Raw genomic sequence first — 17,735 nt, forward strand, 5'->3', positions numbered from 1 at the left:
ATTCCTCCCCCCCGCCACCCTTGATTCTTTACTATTTTAAGAATGCTATTAGCATCTTTGTGAAGGCTGATCCAAAGAATTTATTCAATCCCTCTGCCATTTCCTGGTTCGCCATTGTTATTTCCCCAGTTTCAACCTCTAAATTCACCTTGGCCTCTTCTCTTCCTTTTTATGTATTCAAAAAAGTGCTTGCTGTCTGCTTTGATGTTGCTTGCCAATTTATCCTCAGTTTATTTAATCTCTCTCTCAGACACACACACACACACACACACACACAGATTGTCAAGATACATGTGTACAATGCACACACACTAGATAAGCAAACATACATTCAGAAATGTATTTGCATAAGCATGTACAGATACATACACACACAGACAGGTAAGTATATATATGTAACAAATATGCATGCACACATACTCTCAAATATACTTGCATGCATACACACGTACTCAAAGTTTGGGAGAAGACAGTTAACGATCCGTATACACGAACACCAACTAGCCACGAAACGACACGACCAGCTATCCTTAGTAGCCACACACACAGACGACAAGCAATTCGACTGGGACAACACTACCATTATAGGGCAAGCCAAACAGAGAACAGCCAGGGAATTCCTAGAGGCATGGCACTCATCCACAGACTCTATCAACAAACACATCGACCTGGAACCAATATACCGGCCACTACAGCGGACAGCTCGAACTGACAACCGGAAGTGGCAGCGACAGGCCACTATAAATGCCGGAAGAAACAGCACAGAAGCGCTTCACAGGAGGCTCCCAAGCACTGAGGATGTCACCTAGACAGGGGACGAAACGTTTGCAAGACAAATTCCCAGCTCGGCGAACAGAACCACAACATACACATGTACTAGTTGTTCATGTATACACACAGATGCACAGACTCAGATTCACATGTATGCACTCATAAACATGTATACATACACACATTCAGATACTTATGCACAGAGATAAATGCATTGTCTTGGATGCCCCACTCGAATCCACAGCAAACACTCTCGCATGTTGATGCGGATACATACACTTTCATTCAGAAACTCGTGCACCAACATGTTGACGTGCATATAGATTCCCAGAAAATGACTGTGGATAATGATGATGTGTAATGTCTCCTCTAAGCTGCGTGTGCATGCAGCAACATGAAAACCCTTGTGAAAGTCGGTCCTTATAAACTGCAGTGTGTGCAACTGAGCAGAAAGTCTTAAAAAGGCCTCGCTTAAATAAATCACTCACGTATCCTCAAAAAAGGGCAGGGAACATTGATGTGGACTTAGTTCTTTGATTCCACCGCTCCCTAGTCACTTCTGCTGAGGACAAATGTAACACCCTCCTTTTTCGTGTCAGTCGTGGCTACTTAAGCTAACACAGGTTATGGATGAAAGCCAGTTGAGAGATTTATATTCTGTGATTTAACTCATACAGAGTGTGTTGGAGGGCTGCTGAGTGTGGGCGAAGTGGTGCCCCCTGGTTTGAGGTAACATGATCAATGCAATGAGTTTGACATGTCTCATCATGAGATCTAAAGTTCTATAGATTATTCTAGATCATGAACTTGGCAACCCAATATGGGATTTTTGGTGCAGGGGAATTTGAGGCATATCTGATTTTCATTGGCTAGAACATCACGTAGAAACTGCTGACCTCATCACTCAAATGAGCTCGTCTTTCTCTCCTTCTCACTCGGCCAGAAATGTGAATTCTTAAAAATGACATATCCGCACCACAATAAATCGTTTACAAGGATGTTACCATGAACTGAGAGGATGCAAATAATTGACAACAATTAAATTGGAATTAATTTCTCTAGAAATCAAAAGATTAAATATGAACCTGACTGTGATCTTTAAGACTATGAAGGGGTTTGAAGGAATAGAAAAATACATAGAAGATAACAGATCGTCTATCAGGTCTGGGAGCAACTTGCTTACGCAGAGAAGAATGGGGATGAAGATTTTTCAATACTGCTCCAGGAAGTGGTCAAAGAGGTTAGCGTATTAACATATTTAATGGGAGACTTGACACATAAATATAAAGGAGAAGCTAACAGGGCTAATTCAGGTTGTAAGGAGGTACAAGGTGTAGGTGGGATGAGAAGGTGGCGGTGGGAACGTGGGATTGGAGTTGCGGAGGTGGGAAATGGATTGCAGTGATGAGGATGATTGGAAGATGTTACTAACATGGAAGGAGACTCTGGCAAGATGTAAATACCAGAATAGACCAATCAAACCCAATGATCTGCTCCTGTTGCACAGAATGTCATTCGAGGAATTCATGTTTCAGGTTTAATCAAAACAAGTAACTGTATTTGGTTGAAATTGCATATCTGGCAAATGCAGATTTACTTTGCTAAAAGGCCTTATCCCACATATCAGATCTTTGAAAGGCCAGAGCTCGAAATAAACAATTTGCAAATGCTGCAGAGCAGACTATTTAATCATTCATTTAGTGATTAAATCTAACCCAAACAAGAGAAGGCAGTGCACACTAACAGCATTACACACAAGTGATTAGATTGTGCCTCGTAGTTGGAGTTTCAATCGATTGATTAGAGGTTAGCATGCTGACCATTTAACTGTATGCATGGAGAAAGACTCTGAACTAAAATACTGAGGAACTTTACAGAACAGGGTGACTGGAAAGGGGTTAATTCTTTACAAATGGAACAAACAACTTTCAGTCCATTTGAATCCCATTTGATGGGAGCAAATGGAGAGAGGTTTAGTCCACTTTATTCTACATGATGGGAATGAATGAGAAATAGATTAGTTCATTGATGCTCCTCACAATGGAAGCAAATAGGAAGGCATTAGGTCCTTTGGGTTTCTTCATACTAAGAGTGAATTGGAAGGATCTTGGTCCATTTGAGTTTTAAGTTAAATCAAATAGTTGTTTATCAGGAATTGACCATTCTGCTATGCTATGCATGACGTTTAAAGAAAATCAGTAAAACAGCAAAAATTTAAAAGTCACTTCATTCAATCAATACAGAAAGTTGACTCCAATTTCATGTAGTCAGAGAAAGGTTCCATTGTGTTGTGACCAATTCAGTCCATCATGGTACCTCCAAGATACAATCTAAGCCCCTTGACATTCAATGGTGTTACTGTCATTGAATATCCCACTATCCAGGGGAGGGGGAGTCAGGGGCTGTACCATTGACCAGAACCTCAACTGGACTCACCACATAAACATGGTGGCTACAAGAGCAGGTCAGAGGCTAGGGATACTGCAGCGAGTAACTCACCTCCTGACTCCCCAAAGCCTGAGCACCATTTACAAAGCACAAGTCAGGATTGTGAGGAAATACACCCCCCTTGCCTGTATGTGGGCAGCTCCAACAACACTCAAGAAGTTTTACATCATCCAGGACAAAGTAGCCCCTTGATTGGCACCACATCCAGAAACAGCCACTCCCTCTACCATCGGCACTCAGTAGCAGCAGTGTGTGCCATCTACAAGATGCACTGCAGAAATTCATCAAAGATCCCTAGACAGCACCTTCCAAACCCATGACCACTTCCATCTAGAAGAACAAGGGCAGCAGATACCTGGGAACACCATCACCTGCAAGTTCCCCTCCAAGCCACTCACCGTCCTTACTTGGAAATCTACTGTTGTTCCTTCAGTGTCACTGGGTCAAAATCCTGGAATTCACTCCCTAATGACATTGTCGGTCAACCTACAACGCATGGATTGCAGTAGTTCAAGACTGCAGCTCACCACCACCTTCTCAAGGGCAACTAGGAACGGGCAATAAATGCTGGCCCAGTCAGTGACATCGACATCTCTTGGGTGAATCTTTAAAAAAAGTCCCCTCCCACCACCTTTCCCCACAGCCTTGTGAATATCTTCTCTCAGATACTTATGTAATCCTACTTGAAAGCTTTGAGTAAGTCTGTGTGGTGATACTGTGCCTTTAAGAGATATGTTCTGTCTGATTGTCTTGCATTGTTTTGTCACTGTTGTGCTGAAATGTCTCCTTGAACAGGTAGTTAATAAACAGCTTTGCATTCACCCTGGGTGATTTTTCTTTAACATAAGACAAAAGAATTATGAGTGGGCGAGGTCAGGCTCACACAGAACCATTAACGGTTTGGCTTTCAGTTAGTTGGTAGGTTTTGCTGGTTGCTGGAGATAAGGGCTTGAGTTCTCTGCTGTGAGAGTGAAGTACTAGACAGCGAGGCTCCCTCTCAATAAATCAAAAGAGCAGACTGGTTCTTTCAGTGTTCTTTCTGCTGAACTGGAGAGAGACACCATGCGAGAGCCATAACTGTGTAGCTGAACGGTCTTTGCCCAGGGTGTGTAAACAGGATGCTACCTACATTGGATGATTAGTAGTTAAATAATACATTACCTTGTTCAAAATAATAGTTATGCTAATTCTCCTTTCTGTAATATTTTAAATGTGTTGTAAGAATAAAGTGTTTTGATTAAAGGTTATTGACGGACCAACCAAATCATATCTGGAAGACAGCGTGTTACACTTACATTTTAAAAAAATATAAAAATTAGGGTCTATGTGATCTACATAATATACTTTAGGGGGTTTGGTCTGGTGTATAACATCTGCCAAACCATGTACTCAGGCATCCTAATCACTTACTTTGTAAAAACTCTCTCCTTATGTCCCCACTGATTCTTTCACCAGTCCTTAAACCTGACTCCTGACATTTCCATCAATGGAAACCATTTCTCCCCATTTGTTCTGACCAGGGTTCTCACGAGTTCAAACACATCAATCTTCTCTCAGTCGTATCTTCTCTAAAAGGATAAGGATGCGAACTTCCCTAATCTTTCCACAGAAGTTCAGTTCCTCACTCCTTGAAGCGTGCTTATAAATCTTTTCTGCACCCTCTCACATCTTTCTCAAAGCTCAAAGAGCAGGACTGGAGGTAATACTTCATTTGAGGCCAAGCCAGATTTCGTGAAAGTTCATCACAACCTCTAAACATTTATAAATGTATTTACAAAGCCCAGGACCCCACATTCCTTTTTAATCAATTTCTCAACCTGTACTGATACCTTCAGGTTTTTGTACTGATGTACCTCACCATCTGACCGTGTCTTCTGTCAGAGGGAATCTTCTTTTTGGTGTTCATCGATATCAGGATGGACAATGCAATCAAGTAACTTTACTGGAGTTTGCACATTTTTACAGGTCTGTTATTGAAAAGATTGTGTGAGCTTCTGTATCACCTAACATCACCCTCTGGGTTCAAGGCAATGCCCTGTCAAAGAAGTCAGCATTACTTGGATTGACGAAAGACAGACTTCGATTTATTATGCACCTAACCATGTCTCTAGGAAACATCTTAAAGGATTTCACATGCAATCAATTACTTTATTTGTGCAGTTTTATAGCACAATCCACCAGCCATTTTACAGACAGAATGATCCCTCAAAAGTCCACAAAAACAAATGACCAATTACTCCAGTTGTCTGGGTTGAGAGAAGAGTTGAACAAGGCACTATGAAAGCTCACTGTTTTTTAAATGGAGACACGGGATCATATAATCTATCAAAACAAACATCGAGGATTTGGCTTGAATGACCAAATCCCTGACAATGCACGCCATGGATTACAGACTCCAGCTCGAGAGTGGGTCTTAACTGTGTAACTCCTTTGATTCCGAAACCATTGAGATAATGATCCCTTGACATGTGCATAAACACGAGGAAACAGAACTGGCTGTCCCTTACCTTCTCAAGGCTAGAATGCACTGGATCATTGCCTCTAGGCTAGGTGGTCAGTGGTGGGGAAGGTGGTCTCTGTTTATCAAAATTGGAGGTCTGTGTCATATCTAAGTGAGACTCGAACAAAGACAAATGACATCCAGAAGCTCACTGCAAGTATTCTGGAGCAGCAATGAACTCACTGAGATCAACCATACCCTTCGATTTAAATTGATAACTGAAGTGTAAATGGACCGTCTGCTTTAAGATGAGTTTGGGCCATCTATTCTACTTAACGGTGTATTCTATCCTGCAGATGCTTGTCGGTGGCACTCTGATTTGCCTGATACCACGAATCGCTAGCGTGGGCATCCCTCACCTCTAGAAGCACCAACACCACCCTGACAGAAATGCACAGCATTGGAGGCATCCAGTTATCACAGTATGTCTTGTGAAAGAGCTACCCCCATTCGTCCCAAACTCTTTCTCCACTTCCTTGCACTTTATTTTTCAGTATTTAGTCACTGAATCTGCTTCCATTAAATTTTAGGCAGTCTATTCCCAAACATAACAACTGGCTCAGTAACTAAATGTCTCTTCTGTCTTATTTTACCATTGTTTTCAGGTAGCATCTCATGTGATGTCACAGTAAGACTTTCACATACACAGTGGAACATTTCCTTCCTGTATTACATACATGGCGAATGTTTCAGTCAGTTGTGACTCTTTTTAGCAACTGCTACCATCAACCCACAATTGTTACTTGGACAGCAGTACCAACAATTATTGCATTCTCATCTTGCTTCCTAACCTGTGCGTCGGCAAGCATGACGTCCTTTATCAGCGGCTGTCCCCTGGCCTCTCCATCCACCACTTCCACATAGTGCACCTGATAGCCTCGGATCTGGCCGTGCTGTTTACTTGGGACAGGAGAGCGCCACATTACCTTCAAAGCAGTGGAGTTTAATGCTGCGACCTCCACTTTACGAGGTGGAGCACTGGGCACTGCAAGAATAACAATTAGGGCATCAGAAAGGAAAAATAAATGCTGGCTGTTTAAATAAGATGACTGTAGAGAATTTTGGAGTCAGCTGTCTGTCTCATTAAAAGGTCAAAAAGCCTTTCAGACTCCAAAAATGAATCAGGAATAATGGACAACTCCTGAGGAGGACCCTTACAAATTTATCCCTTACATCTTGCACAACAATACCGTACCCTAGTTCCCAACTGAGCAGGGAACAATCGAACTGAAACGTCGATTCTCCTGCTCCTTGGATGCTGCCTGACCTGCTGCGCTTTTCCAGCAACACATTTTCAGTTCCTAACTGAGCACCTGATTTAAGTATTAAGGCAGGATCAGCAGAACTAAACTGTCCAGTGGAACAGAACTATATCAACCCTTCAGTGGTGGTCCTCTATGCTGGAGTATGGAGGATTGAACCTGCACAGATAGATCTGTATAACTGATCTGCATATAGGACAGAGCCAGGTTCAACTCTCAGGTTCTGCCAAGTGGGCATGAGAAAGCCAGGAGCAGCATGAAATGGAAGCAGTTGGAATAAATATACACAACTCTCTCTCAAATATTGGTCATACATCATGTCTGTCCGCATGGTCTAAATCCATATGAAATAAATAAAAATGTGGAATTAGTTGGTGATGGCCAATTACTTTTGATAAGCAGATTTAACAGTATGGAATCAGAGCCTGTTTAATGACTGGGCATCATCATTCCTTTAACTACTTTTATTTTTATTAGGTTTATTTTTCTCAAGTTTTCTGATCGTGGTTGGGGTTAGGTGTCAAGTCAACAGCCGCTCACTGCCACCTTGTTCGATTGCATAACCAATGGCAGGCTAACTGAATGCTCGATCAATATCAAGGCCAAACCTGACTCTCTTCATCTGACATCCAGGCAATTCAGATGATGACTTATTAGTCTTTGGACCTTGCTGAGCTAACGTCAGGTGAGCTCAGATGGAGATCAAACCTTGGACTATACTGGTCCCAGTTCCGTGGACTAGTTCCATCCTTGGAGCTCAGATCCTCTCTGATACTGACGGCGGCCTTTGTGTGGAGCCGCAGAAAATGGGGAAGATACTACATGAGTAATCTGCATCAGTATTTACTGTGGAAAAGGAAATGGAAGATATAGAATATGGGGAAATAGATGCTGACATCTTGCAAAATGTCCATATTAAGAGGAAGAAGTGCTGGATATCTTGAAACAGTTAAAGGTGGATAAATCCCCAGGACCTGATCAGGTGTACCCGAGAACTCTGTGGGAAGCTAGAGAAGTGATTGCTGGGCCTCTTGCTGAGATATTTGTATCATCGATAGTCACAGGTGAGGTGCCGGAGGACTGGAGGTTGGCAAACGTGGTGCCACTGTTTAAGAAGGGTGGTAATGACAAGCCAGGGAACTATAGACCAGTGAACCTGACCTCGGTGGTGGGCAAGTTGTTGGAGGGAATCCTGAGGGACAGGATGTACATGTATTTGGAAAGGCAAGGACTGATTAGGGATAGTCACCATGGCTTTGTGCGTGAGAAATCATGTCTCACAAACTTGATTGAGTTTTTTGAGGAAGTAACAAAGAGGATTGATGAGGACAGAGCGGTAGATGTGATCTATATGGACTTCAGTAAGGCGTTCGACAAGGTTCTCCATGGGAGACTGATTAGCAAGGTTAGACCTCATGGAATGCAGGGAGAACTAGTCATTTGGATAGTGAAGAAGGCATTTGGTATGATTTCCTTTATTGGTCAGAGTATTGAGTACTGGAGTTAGGAGGTCATGTTGCGGCTGTACAGGACATTGGTTAGGCCACTTTTGGAATACTGCATTCAATTCTGCTATAGGAAGGATGTTGTCAAACTTCAGAGGGCTCAGAAAAGATTTACAAGGGTTTGAGTTATAGGGAGAGGCTGAATAGGTTGGGTCTAGAGTTTTTGAGGCTGAGGGTTGACGTTATTGAGGTTTATATAATCATGAGGGACATGCAATTCTGGTCTCCTTCCTAACAGAAAGATGTTGTGAAACTTGAAAGAATTCAGAAAAGATTTACAAGGATGTTGCCAGGGTTGGAGGATTTGAGCTACAGGGAGAGGCTGAACAGGCTGGGGCTGTTTTCCCTGGAGCGTCGGAGGCTAAGGGGTGACTTTATAGAGGTTTACAAAATTATGAGGGGCATGGATAGGGTAAATAGGCAATGTCTTCCCCGGGATCGGAGAGTCCAGAACTAGAGGGCGTAGGTTTAGGGTGAGAGGGGAAAGATACAAAAGAGACCTACAGGGCAACATTTTCACACAGAGGGTGGTATGTATATGGAATGAGCTGCCAGAGGAAGTGGTGGAGGCTGGTAGAGTTGCAACATTTAAGAGGCATTTGGATGGGTATATGAATAGGAAGGGTTTGGAGGGATATGGGCCGTGTGCTGGCAGGTGGGACGAGATTGGGTTGGGATATCTGGTCGGCATGGACGGGTTGGACCGAAGCGTCTGTTTCCATGCTGTACATCTCTATGACTCTATGTGGTCATCTGAAACATCGAGCAGCGAAAACAAATCACCAGGAAGCTGATAGCACCTCCCTTCTGGGGAAAGGTTTGGAAATGAAGGACAAAACTACAAAGAATAAAACAAACTCAGAGTTCTGGATCACTAGAGGAGCCATTCATTTCTTCCATAAAGGCTTTGATGAACCTGAACCATTATATGTGGCAAAACCCCTCCAGTGTGAAATTCTTTATAGTTGTGATTGAACCTTAATGGGATGTAACGTTGAGCAAACCCTGCAAAATTAGTCAATCTCACTAACTGCAAAGTGAACATTTCAGATGAACCACTTTCAAAGTAGATCTTTTTTGCCAATGGCACTTAGGACAAGGCTTATATGAATATGACCTTCAAAAATATCCCATTAGCAATCCATCTATCATTGATAATGGGACCTTTGTCAATACTATCTCGGTCACAAAGCACTGAGTAATACCAGCTTTAGTGATGTCATCATCAGGACCATGTTTGAAAATAATCTTTCAAAGGATAGCAACAGATCAGCCAAGTTGAGAGGGTTTTTGTTTTTGAAAATAAGCCAATTCCTGCAAAAAGGAAAAGTTTCTGCAGTTACTTCAAGACAATGTGAAATTACCATGTTCCTTTCTCATCTGTTCTAAGTGGAAATTCCTCATGCAGCAATTTGAACTGGTGGATGGCATTTATCAGATAGAGAAACAATCTGAGGTTTTTGTTTGTTTAAATGGAACATAATCATTCAATAACAGTGTTCGAAATGTCAATGACTCTCTTGCTATTACTCTGGTTTATAATTTCCCCCACAAGTTTTTATTTCAATCTGTTCACTGATTATTCTCTCTTTGTAATTATATACTGTGATAATTGAGCTGGCATTATCCCAAAATGGCTTTTGTTAAGTTCCGCTACCTGTTGGGCTGAACAACAGCTTCACTTTTGTCTAGTTAAACATAGCATTGAAAGTTGTGCAGTGATTCATTTCCAATTTATTTTGTTGCTGCAAATACATGGTTTAGCAATAACTAAACTATTTCAATTTTCCCTATTTTCACTCCTATTCTCTAAGGTCGCAAAGTCCAGAGGAAGAAATGGCCATCAAAGCACTCCATCTGAACTACAACAATTACATTCAGAAGGAGGCAATTTGATTGACCTTGTCTGCGCCAGCTCTCTGATAGAGCAATCTGAAACTAATTTCACCGCCTCACACTTCTCACATAGCCAGCTATCACCAATTTAAAGGCTTAACCTAGTCTTCCACTTAATGACACCCTCAACTGTATGAGTTCTTTCTGCATAAAAAGATTTCCCCCAAATGTTTGGCTCACTGTCTTAGTGAGTCCACGCTTGATTATTCTGTCGTTGGCTCGACACTAATCCTTGGCTTCAATGTATTTCCTCAACTGACTGAAAAAACTATTCAACAAGCAGAACTCATTAGAGGGGACAATGCTGTAAATTGCAAATGTGACATGGGCAAACAAGTCATTTGAAACATTGTAATGTGATTCCTTTAGTGACAACAAGGGTTTGAGTAATAGAGAGCTGTGAACATTGTAAACGATCTCAAGAAATTTCATAAAATTTGCCACTAAACCAGTGACAGATGACAAAAGTACGGGTCAGAAAGGTTATTTGAAAAGGTAGTTCTAAGGTGTAATCACACCCCCCTTGTACTATTCTTTGGGGCAGATGGCCCAATGCTCACACCATTTCGATCATTCTTCTCTTTCTATAAATGATGATGAATGTATATAAATAAAAGGCAACATGTGGAATACAGACTGTGAAACTACCCCAGAAAATGTACTTGAAAATATTTCCACGAGAAAAACAGGACAGAAATTTTGGAACAGTTGACCTAGGATGACTAAACAGACAGACTGCCCTTTCATGACAGGGTCAAGATGTTACTGAGAATAGTTCACTGTGATTTGATGAAAAGATAAATAAGCAACAAGACTGATTTCCTTGATTGTGACACCCTAATGGAAATTTGCCTCCTATTGATATTATGTGCACCTTGCTGGATTATTTTAGCAGTTCCATGCAAGGTACATGCATAATGAAGACTGGGTGACTTCTAGGACGATTGTAACATCAAACATTTAATGTTAGGTAGAATAGTTGCATGAACTTACCATCTTCATCTGTGCGAATAAATATGGGAGCACTCTCTGGGCCTGGTCCAACCATCGTGTGTGCGACCACTGTCACTCGGTACTCTGTCCATTTCGCCAAGCTCTCCAGTCGCATCTGTGTGGTCGTTGGTGGAATGTCGTTCACCTCGTGGAGCTGCTTGTCCTCTCCCTGCACCATTTGGTACCTGATACTGTACTTTGCCAGGTCGCCATTTTGACTCTCTGGCGGCGGTGGCCACCAACTTACCAGAATGCTGGTGGAACTGGGGCTGCTGCACTTTACATTTTGAGGAGGGGATGATGGTTCTATTGCAGGGAGGGGGTGCGGTAGAGGAAGGAGTTAAAAAACAATGGGAGGGAAGAGGGTAAAATACAATAATACAAAAAGAAAAATGATAAAAACGAAAGGAAAAGGTCCTCAAAAACTGAGATGAAACAGAAAAAGAAAACAACAGAAGATTCTAAAGGAATTAAAAAACCTGGTATGATGCTTAAACAGAAGCAATTCTGACTTAAGAAGGATTCAAATCTTTAGAGTGATCAAAGCAAATGTTAAACAAATCTTATTTGGGTAAGAAATTGAGGTAGGAGTGCTATTGGGCTGACTTCTGATTCAATTTTTTTGAACAAAGTTTCATTATAATTTAAACGCTCCCCCAAACACAATGGGCTGGTCGCTTCTTCACAACCTCACCGAACTGGGAAAGCAAGACAGTCTGGACGTCGGCCGCTCTGCTGAGTAACCACATCATTTCATATTGTTGCTTTATTTAATCTAATTGCTTTATTTCCTTCTTGCCCCCACCCCCCATTTTCTTCATCCAGCCACCCAATTCCCTCTATAAAATACTTCTACAAGTTGCTTCCAATATTAATGCAGCTGAGAACGAATAGTGAGGGTGGAGGAGGTGTGTAGATTAGATTGACAGAAGAACTGTACTGGAAATAGTTATTTTTAATTTCAAATCATTGAATTACTGTGTTAATTTATTGAAAGAGTACAAAATATGGATATTGATTGACATTTAGACCTGCATGGCTGATAAACAATTGCTTTACTTTCAAAGGTTACGAAGGGTGTTTCTTTTTGGCGAACAAGGGGAGACTGCCATTTCAACACTGGGTAGGCTATATCGAAACTAGAGGGTCCAGCAAGGGAGATTTCCTTTGTCTACATCCAGATGTTTTGGGTAGTTTGACTTCATTGAGTAGTGGAAGATTAAGTCAGAATGAACAAACTCTGCAAAAGGAGCCTATTATTAATGGAAAAATGTGTGGATTTCTTTTTAATGGTTACGTACATCAATCCATCCTATTCTTTTGCACTTACTCCATTTAAACCATTCAGTGCAGGTACGTAGACACAAGATTGTGCTCTCCCTAACATCTGCTTGTCTACTGTTGCAAAAAAGGACTCGTATCTCTCATTGTAAACTGAAGCTGGTGCCATTTGCCAAGCCTTTGTCCTGTGGCCACAAGAGGTCACTTACTGGGTGGAAATTGAGCACTTAATAGTTGACAGTGCGTTAAAGACATCTCACAGTGTAACACGATGGTTGGAGAAATGTTTATTTTCATCGCACCTTCAATATGTTTCTATTTGAAGAACTGCGTTCTGCGGCTGTATTCCTGATACGGATTGTATTTTTTCCATATTAAAAGTATTCCAAATATATCAAATCACCTGTGTGGAACATGCTTTGTGGAGACAAGTTGAATTTTATTATACTTTGTGCAATTTTCTGTAAGTGGAAGTGCTCTGTAAGATACTTATAACAAATTTTACGTGTATAGTTTGGGGAAAAAATAAACAGAATGAGGAAGAAGGATCCAATCATAGTTACACTGAAACTAAGTTATTTTCACAGATCCCATTCATTTGTTTGAAGTGGGCCAGAATAGTCCCAAGTTAAATGAGCTCCTTTCCAGGATGCAGAAGGATCACATTATTGCACATCCAAGCAGGCTGTGATAAAAGACCAAGAGATACAAGCTGGCTAAGGAGCACTGGTAAAAGCAACTGGGACACAAGTCACTCCTACCCGTGCAATAAATGGCAATGGTACATGGCTTACTGAATAACCATCACATTGAGCTCTGACTCAATGATTTAATTGGTGCCAGTTTATGTATGTTATAGTTTAGGTATACAGCATTAACATGTACCAAGGCCCAGTAACTTAATAAAAAATAAACTGCTGTGTAACATAGGGACACACAGTCAAAATAGATCCCCAAGGTATTTGATTCAAGAGTCTGAGCAAATCTGTCAAAAATAATTTAGAATTTTGAGTTTTGATTCTTGGAGATATTTAAGTACACGATAATTGTAACAGCAAAGTCCTCAGACAAGGGAATAAAAAAGTAGAATTTCAAAGCACTGTTTGTCTATAAGTGGTTTTCTGTCTTGTAGTCCCAAGGGATTGTAACACTTCAATCTGAACCATCCTCCACTGTGGTGCAATTGCTACTTTTCCATGAGGTTGCTCAGACTAAGAGTGAGAAAGAACTTAGCGCTTTTCCTCTGGGGAGGGGGAGGGAGGGGGTTTTGGGGGACCAACCCAATTAACCTCTTGCTTTGCGGGCAATTTCACCTTCCTGTTGGCCGATGGCACCACTGCCACCCTTCACGGACAGTGCTGTGTTCCGCAGGGCCATCTCAGCCTCTGCATAAGCTAGCCACGCCTGGACGTCCTCTTATTTACACCTGCTTGTCTCAATCATTTCTCCAATTAAATGCACGACTGGTTAATTGATCTCCTGCACACTATCCAATGCTGAACACTGGCAGTCTGCATACCCAGGTGAAAAGAATCAAACCGAACAGTGATCCTCTTTGCTTGGGAACTCTGTCATGTATCAACGTTAATTACCGAATACTGACTATCAATTGAACGTCAGGAGATGAATCTAACACGGGTTATTATGTAAATATTCCAATCTGAACCCACTGTTCATTTTTGCAGCAACAACAGGCTCACTGGGTGGTTTCATGTCATTTGCTGCACTGACTAATTTGGAAGAAAAGGCAAGTATGCATTCAGTTGGTTCAGGCTAAAAGTACTATCAGAGGTCAAAGGGCAAGTGTAGTGATGGAGAAGCCCACAGTCAGACATGCCTTGCCTTATCCTTGAGGTTGTGGAGGGAAGAGACTGCATTGAAAATCAAATTAATTCTAGAACAAACCAGGAATACCTCTTGTAATCCAGGTGGTTTGCGTTCATATTTTGAAGCCAGTGCATGGGTGCTTTGAAATACAATTTGTAGTGGCCAATTTTTGGATAGAGAGTGAGGCTGAGACACTTTGTGAGGAAGATATATAAAAGGGAGGGCTGGGTGGTGTAGTCACTCCAAGGACAAAATAAAAACAAAACAAGAAAAATAGACTCCACAAAATACTCCAGGACTTCCTGGAGCCATGCACAGAAAAGGAAAATAACTTAACACATAAAGAAATTAAAGTCCAGCTTAAATTAAAGTATTTTCCAATGGTACGTACCTGACATTCCTTCAAGCTCTTACACTAAAGACTTTCTTTGCATGCTCTCAAAGTCTTTTTAAACCTACCCTTTCTCTCCCAGCATATAACTGGCCAAACCTTAGTAAAGCAGACTAAGCATTCTAGACCTCAGGGATCAGCAGCTTCCACAAAACCCACATGGAATATTCCAGAATACGTTCCTTTTGGAATGGACAGGCAAAGTGTTTCATCTTGAACCTATCAAAACTTAACTGGGTTTGCCTGAAACTTAAAATTTGTTTTGCTCAAAGTCATGGATTTGAAATTTTGCCCAGTAGTGCTGAGGCATTTTCTCAATCACTGCTGGCTAGTTTGTGAATAACTGCTTAATAACTGGAGATCAGCATTGGCTAACATCTTGGAGCTGCCAAATAACTGCCTACTCACGGAAGTGATTTAGAAAAGTTAAACTGAGGATAGTTGCGGATTTGTAAAAACATATAATAACCAATATGGAGGAAGCTCATTTAAAATGGACAGAATTTCAATTTGTTAAATGACACTAGTGAAGACATGTTTGGTATGCTTGCCTTTATTGGTCAGTGCATTATAGGAGTTGGGAGGTCATGTTGCAGCTATACAGGACATTGATTAGGCCACTTTTGGAATACTGCTTTCAATTCTGGTCTATCTTCTATATGAAAGATGTGAAACTTAAAAGGGTGCAGAAAAGATTTACAATGATTTTGCTAGGATTGGAGGATTGGAGCTATAGGATGAGGCTGAATAGGCTGGGGCTATTTTCCCTGGAGTGTGAGATGTGACTTTATAGAGGTTTATAAAATCATGAGGGGCATGGATAGGGTTATTAGCCAAAGTATTTTTCCCAGGGTAGGGAATCCAAAACTAAAGGGTGTAGGTTGAAAGCAAGAGGGAAAAGATATAAAGGAATATAAGGGTCAACTCTTTCATATAGAGAGTGCAGTGTGTATGGAAGGAGCTGCTAGAGGAAATGGTAGAGACTGGTACAATTACAACATTTAAAAGCATCTGGATGGGGACATGAGTAGGAAGATTAAAGAGGAATATGGGCCAAATGCTGGCAAATGGGACGCGATTAATTTAGGATATTTGGTCGGCATGGACAAGTTGGACGCAAGGGTCTGTTTCTGTGCTGTACATCTCTACGACTCTATGACTTTATTTGCTGAGTACCTCATGGGGTAGACCAAGTTGGATACAATTTCCAATCACATGAATGTGTATCTCAGTATTTTACAGCACAGCCAACATTTCTGAATAAATATGCTTGTGTAAGAATCGAGGTGTGTCCTGATGATGCAACACTTTTTTATCTATTGTGAATATCAACTATTATTACAATATGTTATGATGAGAGCAAGATGGTAAAGGAATTGTGGATTTTCACCACTGTAATCTAAGAGTATCTAATATATTCAATCTGATGGATACGATGTGGCATCACTGGTTAGGCAATGCAAGGAGTAACTGATGGGATAGAATTGTCAATATAAAGTACTTGATAAGTTCAGCAGTTCAGACAGGATTTTCACTTCACTCTAGTGGAACAGGCCATGTGGGAGCAGAATGCTAACCCCTGTGATTTACTCATTCATCCATCAGCGTCAGGAGAATCTCAACAGGGTTTGATCTTACTGATTTTAACCATCTCTGAATGAGAAAATAGCCTGAAAAGACAGAGTAGCACACAGTAGCAGATGCCTGTTTCCAATAACTCTTCAATTGCAATTCAGATTATTGAGTAAAGTAGCCAATTTGGAGCAACCTCTCTCTGTTTTACGTAAATGAAGCTGTTCCTGCTTCAGTTTCCTTCCAGCATGACACTTTGATCGTCGGCATCCAATCATTTTACCTCATGGAACAAATCTACAGGTGACAATCAGATTGACAGTCCTGGCCACATAAACAAATTTCATTTCTTTGGAGTGGTTAACAATGGAGAACCTGGAGGTTTGAAACAGAAAAGCTTGGATATGTGAACAATGTACATTTCCTTACATATTCTGGGAGCAGTGGCAAACTTCATTTTGGATTGAGAAAGGTGGCGGAATAGAATTATAGAATTCTTATGGTGTGGAAACAGGCCATTCCATTCCCCCACCCTGTTACTCTACATTTACACCTAACCTACATACCCCTGAGCACTATGGGCAATTTAGCATGGCCAACTCACCTAACCTGCGCACCTTTGGATTGTGGGAGAAAACTGGAGCACCCAGAGGAAACCCATGCAGCTATAAGGAGATTGTACAAACTCCACATAGACAGTTGCCCAAGGCTGGAATCAAAACTGGGTTCTTGGCACTGTGAGGCAGCAGAGCTAACCACTGAGCCACCATGTTGCCCCATATTACAGAACACAAATAAATAATGAACTAATAATAGAGATAAGGAATGGGACTGATGCTTGCTATGGAAAGTTAACAGCCAAATCTCCCCCTCTACTTGCTTAAACCTGTGAATGAAGTAAATGTCTTGAAAGTGCAGATATGCTTGGCTCTTTTGATTTGGAAAACGTCCTCATTCATCAAGTATATTGGAGTAAGCTGAGAGAAATGTGGGTGGATAGGAACTGCCTAGAAGCAGCCTATATTAGAGGATGTCACCTGTAAATCTGTTTCGACCATGACGAATATCAAAGGATGACTTTGACAGGCATTCACCACGTTCTGGCTGGTCTGCCTCCATCTGGACTCACCTGGTACTATTGATTAAGGGTGTGTGAAAGTCCAAAACCTTCTTGTGACCTCTGCTGAAACTAGCTAAACCCAGGTCATAAACAGTAAAGTCCTTTCAGTACATAGAGTTAATTGTCAAAGTCCAATTTCTATACAATTGACTGAGGGCAAATTGGCACA

General features: G+C 41.3%; 1 protein-coding gene across 1 annotated transcript in view; it reads right to left on the minus strand.

Moving 5' to 3' along the window:
* LOC140494541 (receptor-type tyrosine-protein phosphatase delta-like) overlaps positions 1-17,735 on the minus strand; it is a 384,530-nt gene that overhangs the window by 140,178 nt on the left and 226,617 nt on the right. The window contains exons 13-14 of the mRNA XM_072593818.1: positions 11,376-11,681; positions 6,511-6,704 (exon numbers count right to left, since the gene is read on the minus strand). Coding sequence (XP_072449919.1) covers positions 6,511-6,704; positions 11,376-11,681 — 500 coding nt within the window. The remainder of the gene's footprint in view (positions 1-6,510; positions 6,705-11,375; positions 11,682-17,735) is intronic.

The sequence above is a fragment of the Chiloscyllium punctatum genome, chromosome 24 (genome assembly GCF_047496795.1).
Source record: "Chiloscyllium punctatum isolate Juve2018m chromosome 24, sChiPun1.3, whole genome shotgun sequence".
Taxonomy (NCBI): domain Eukaryota; kingdom Metazoa; phylum Chordata; class Chondrichthyes; order Orectolobiformes; family Hemiscylliidae; genus Chiloscyllium; species Chiloscyllium punctatum.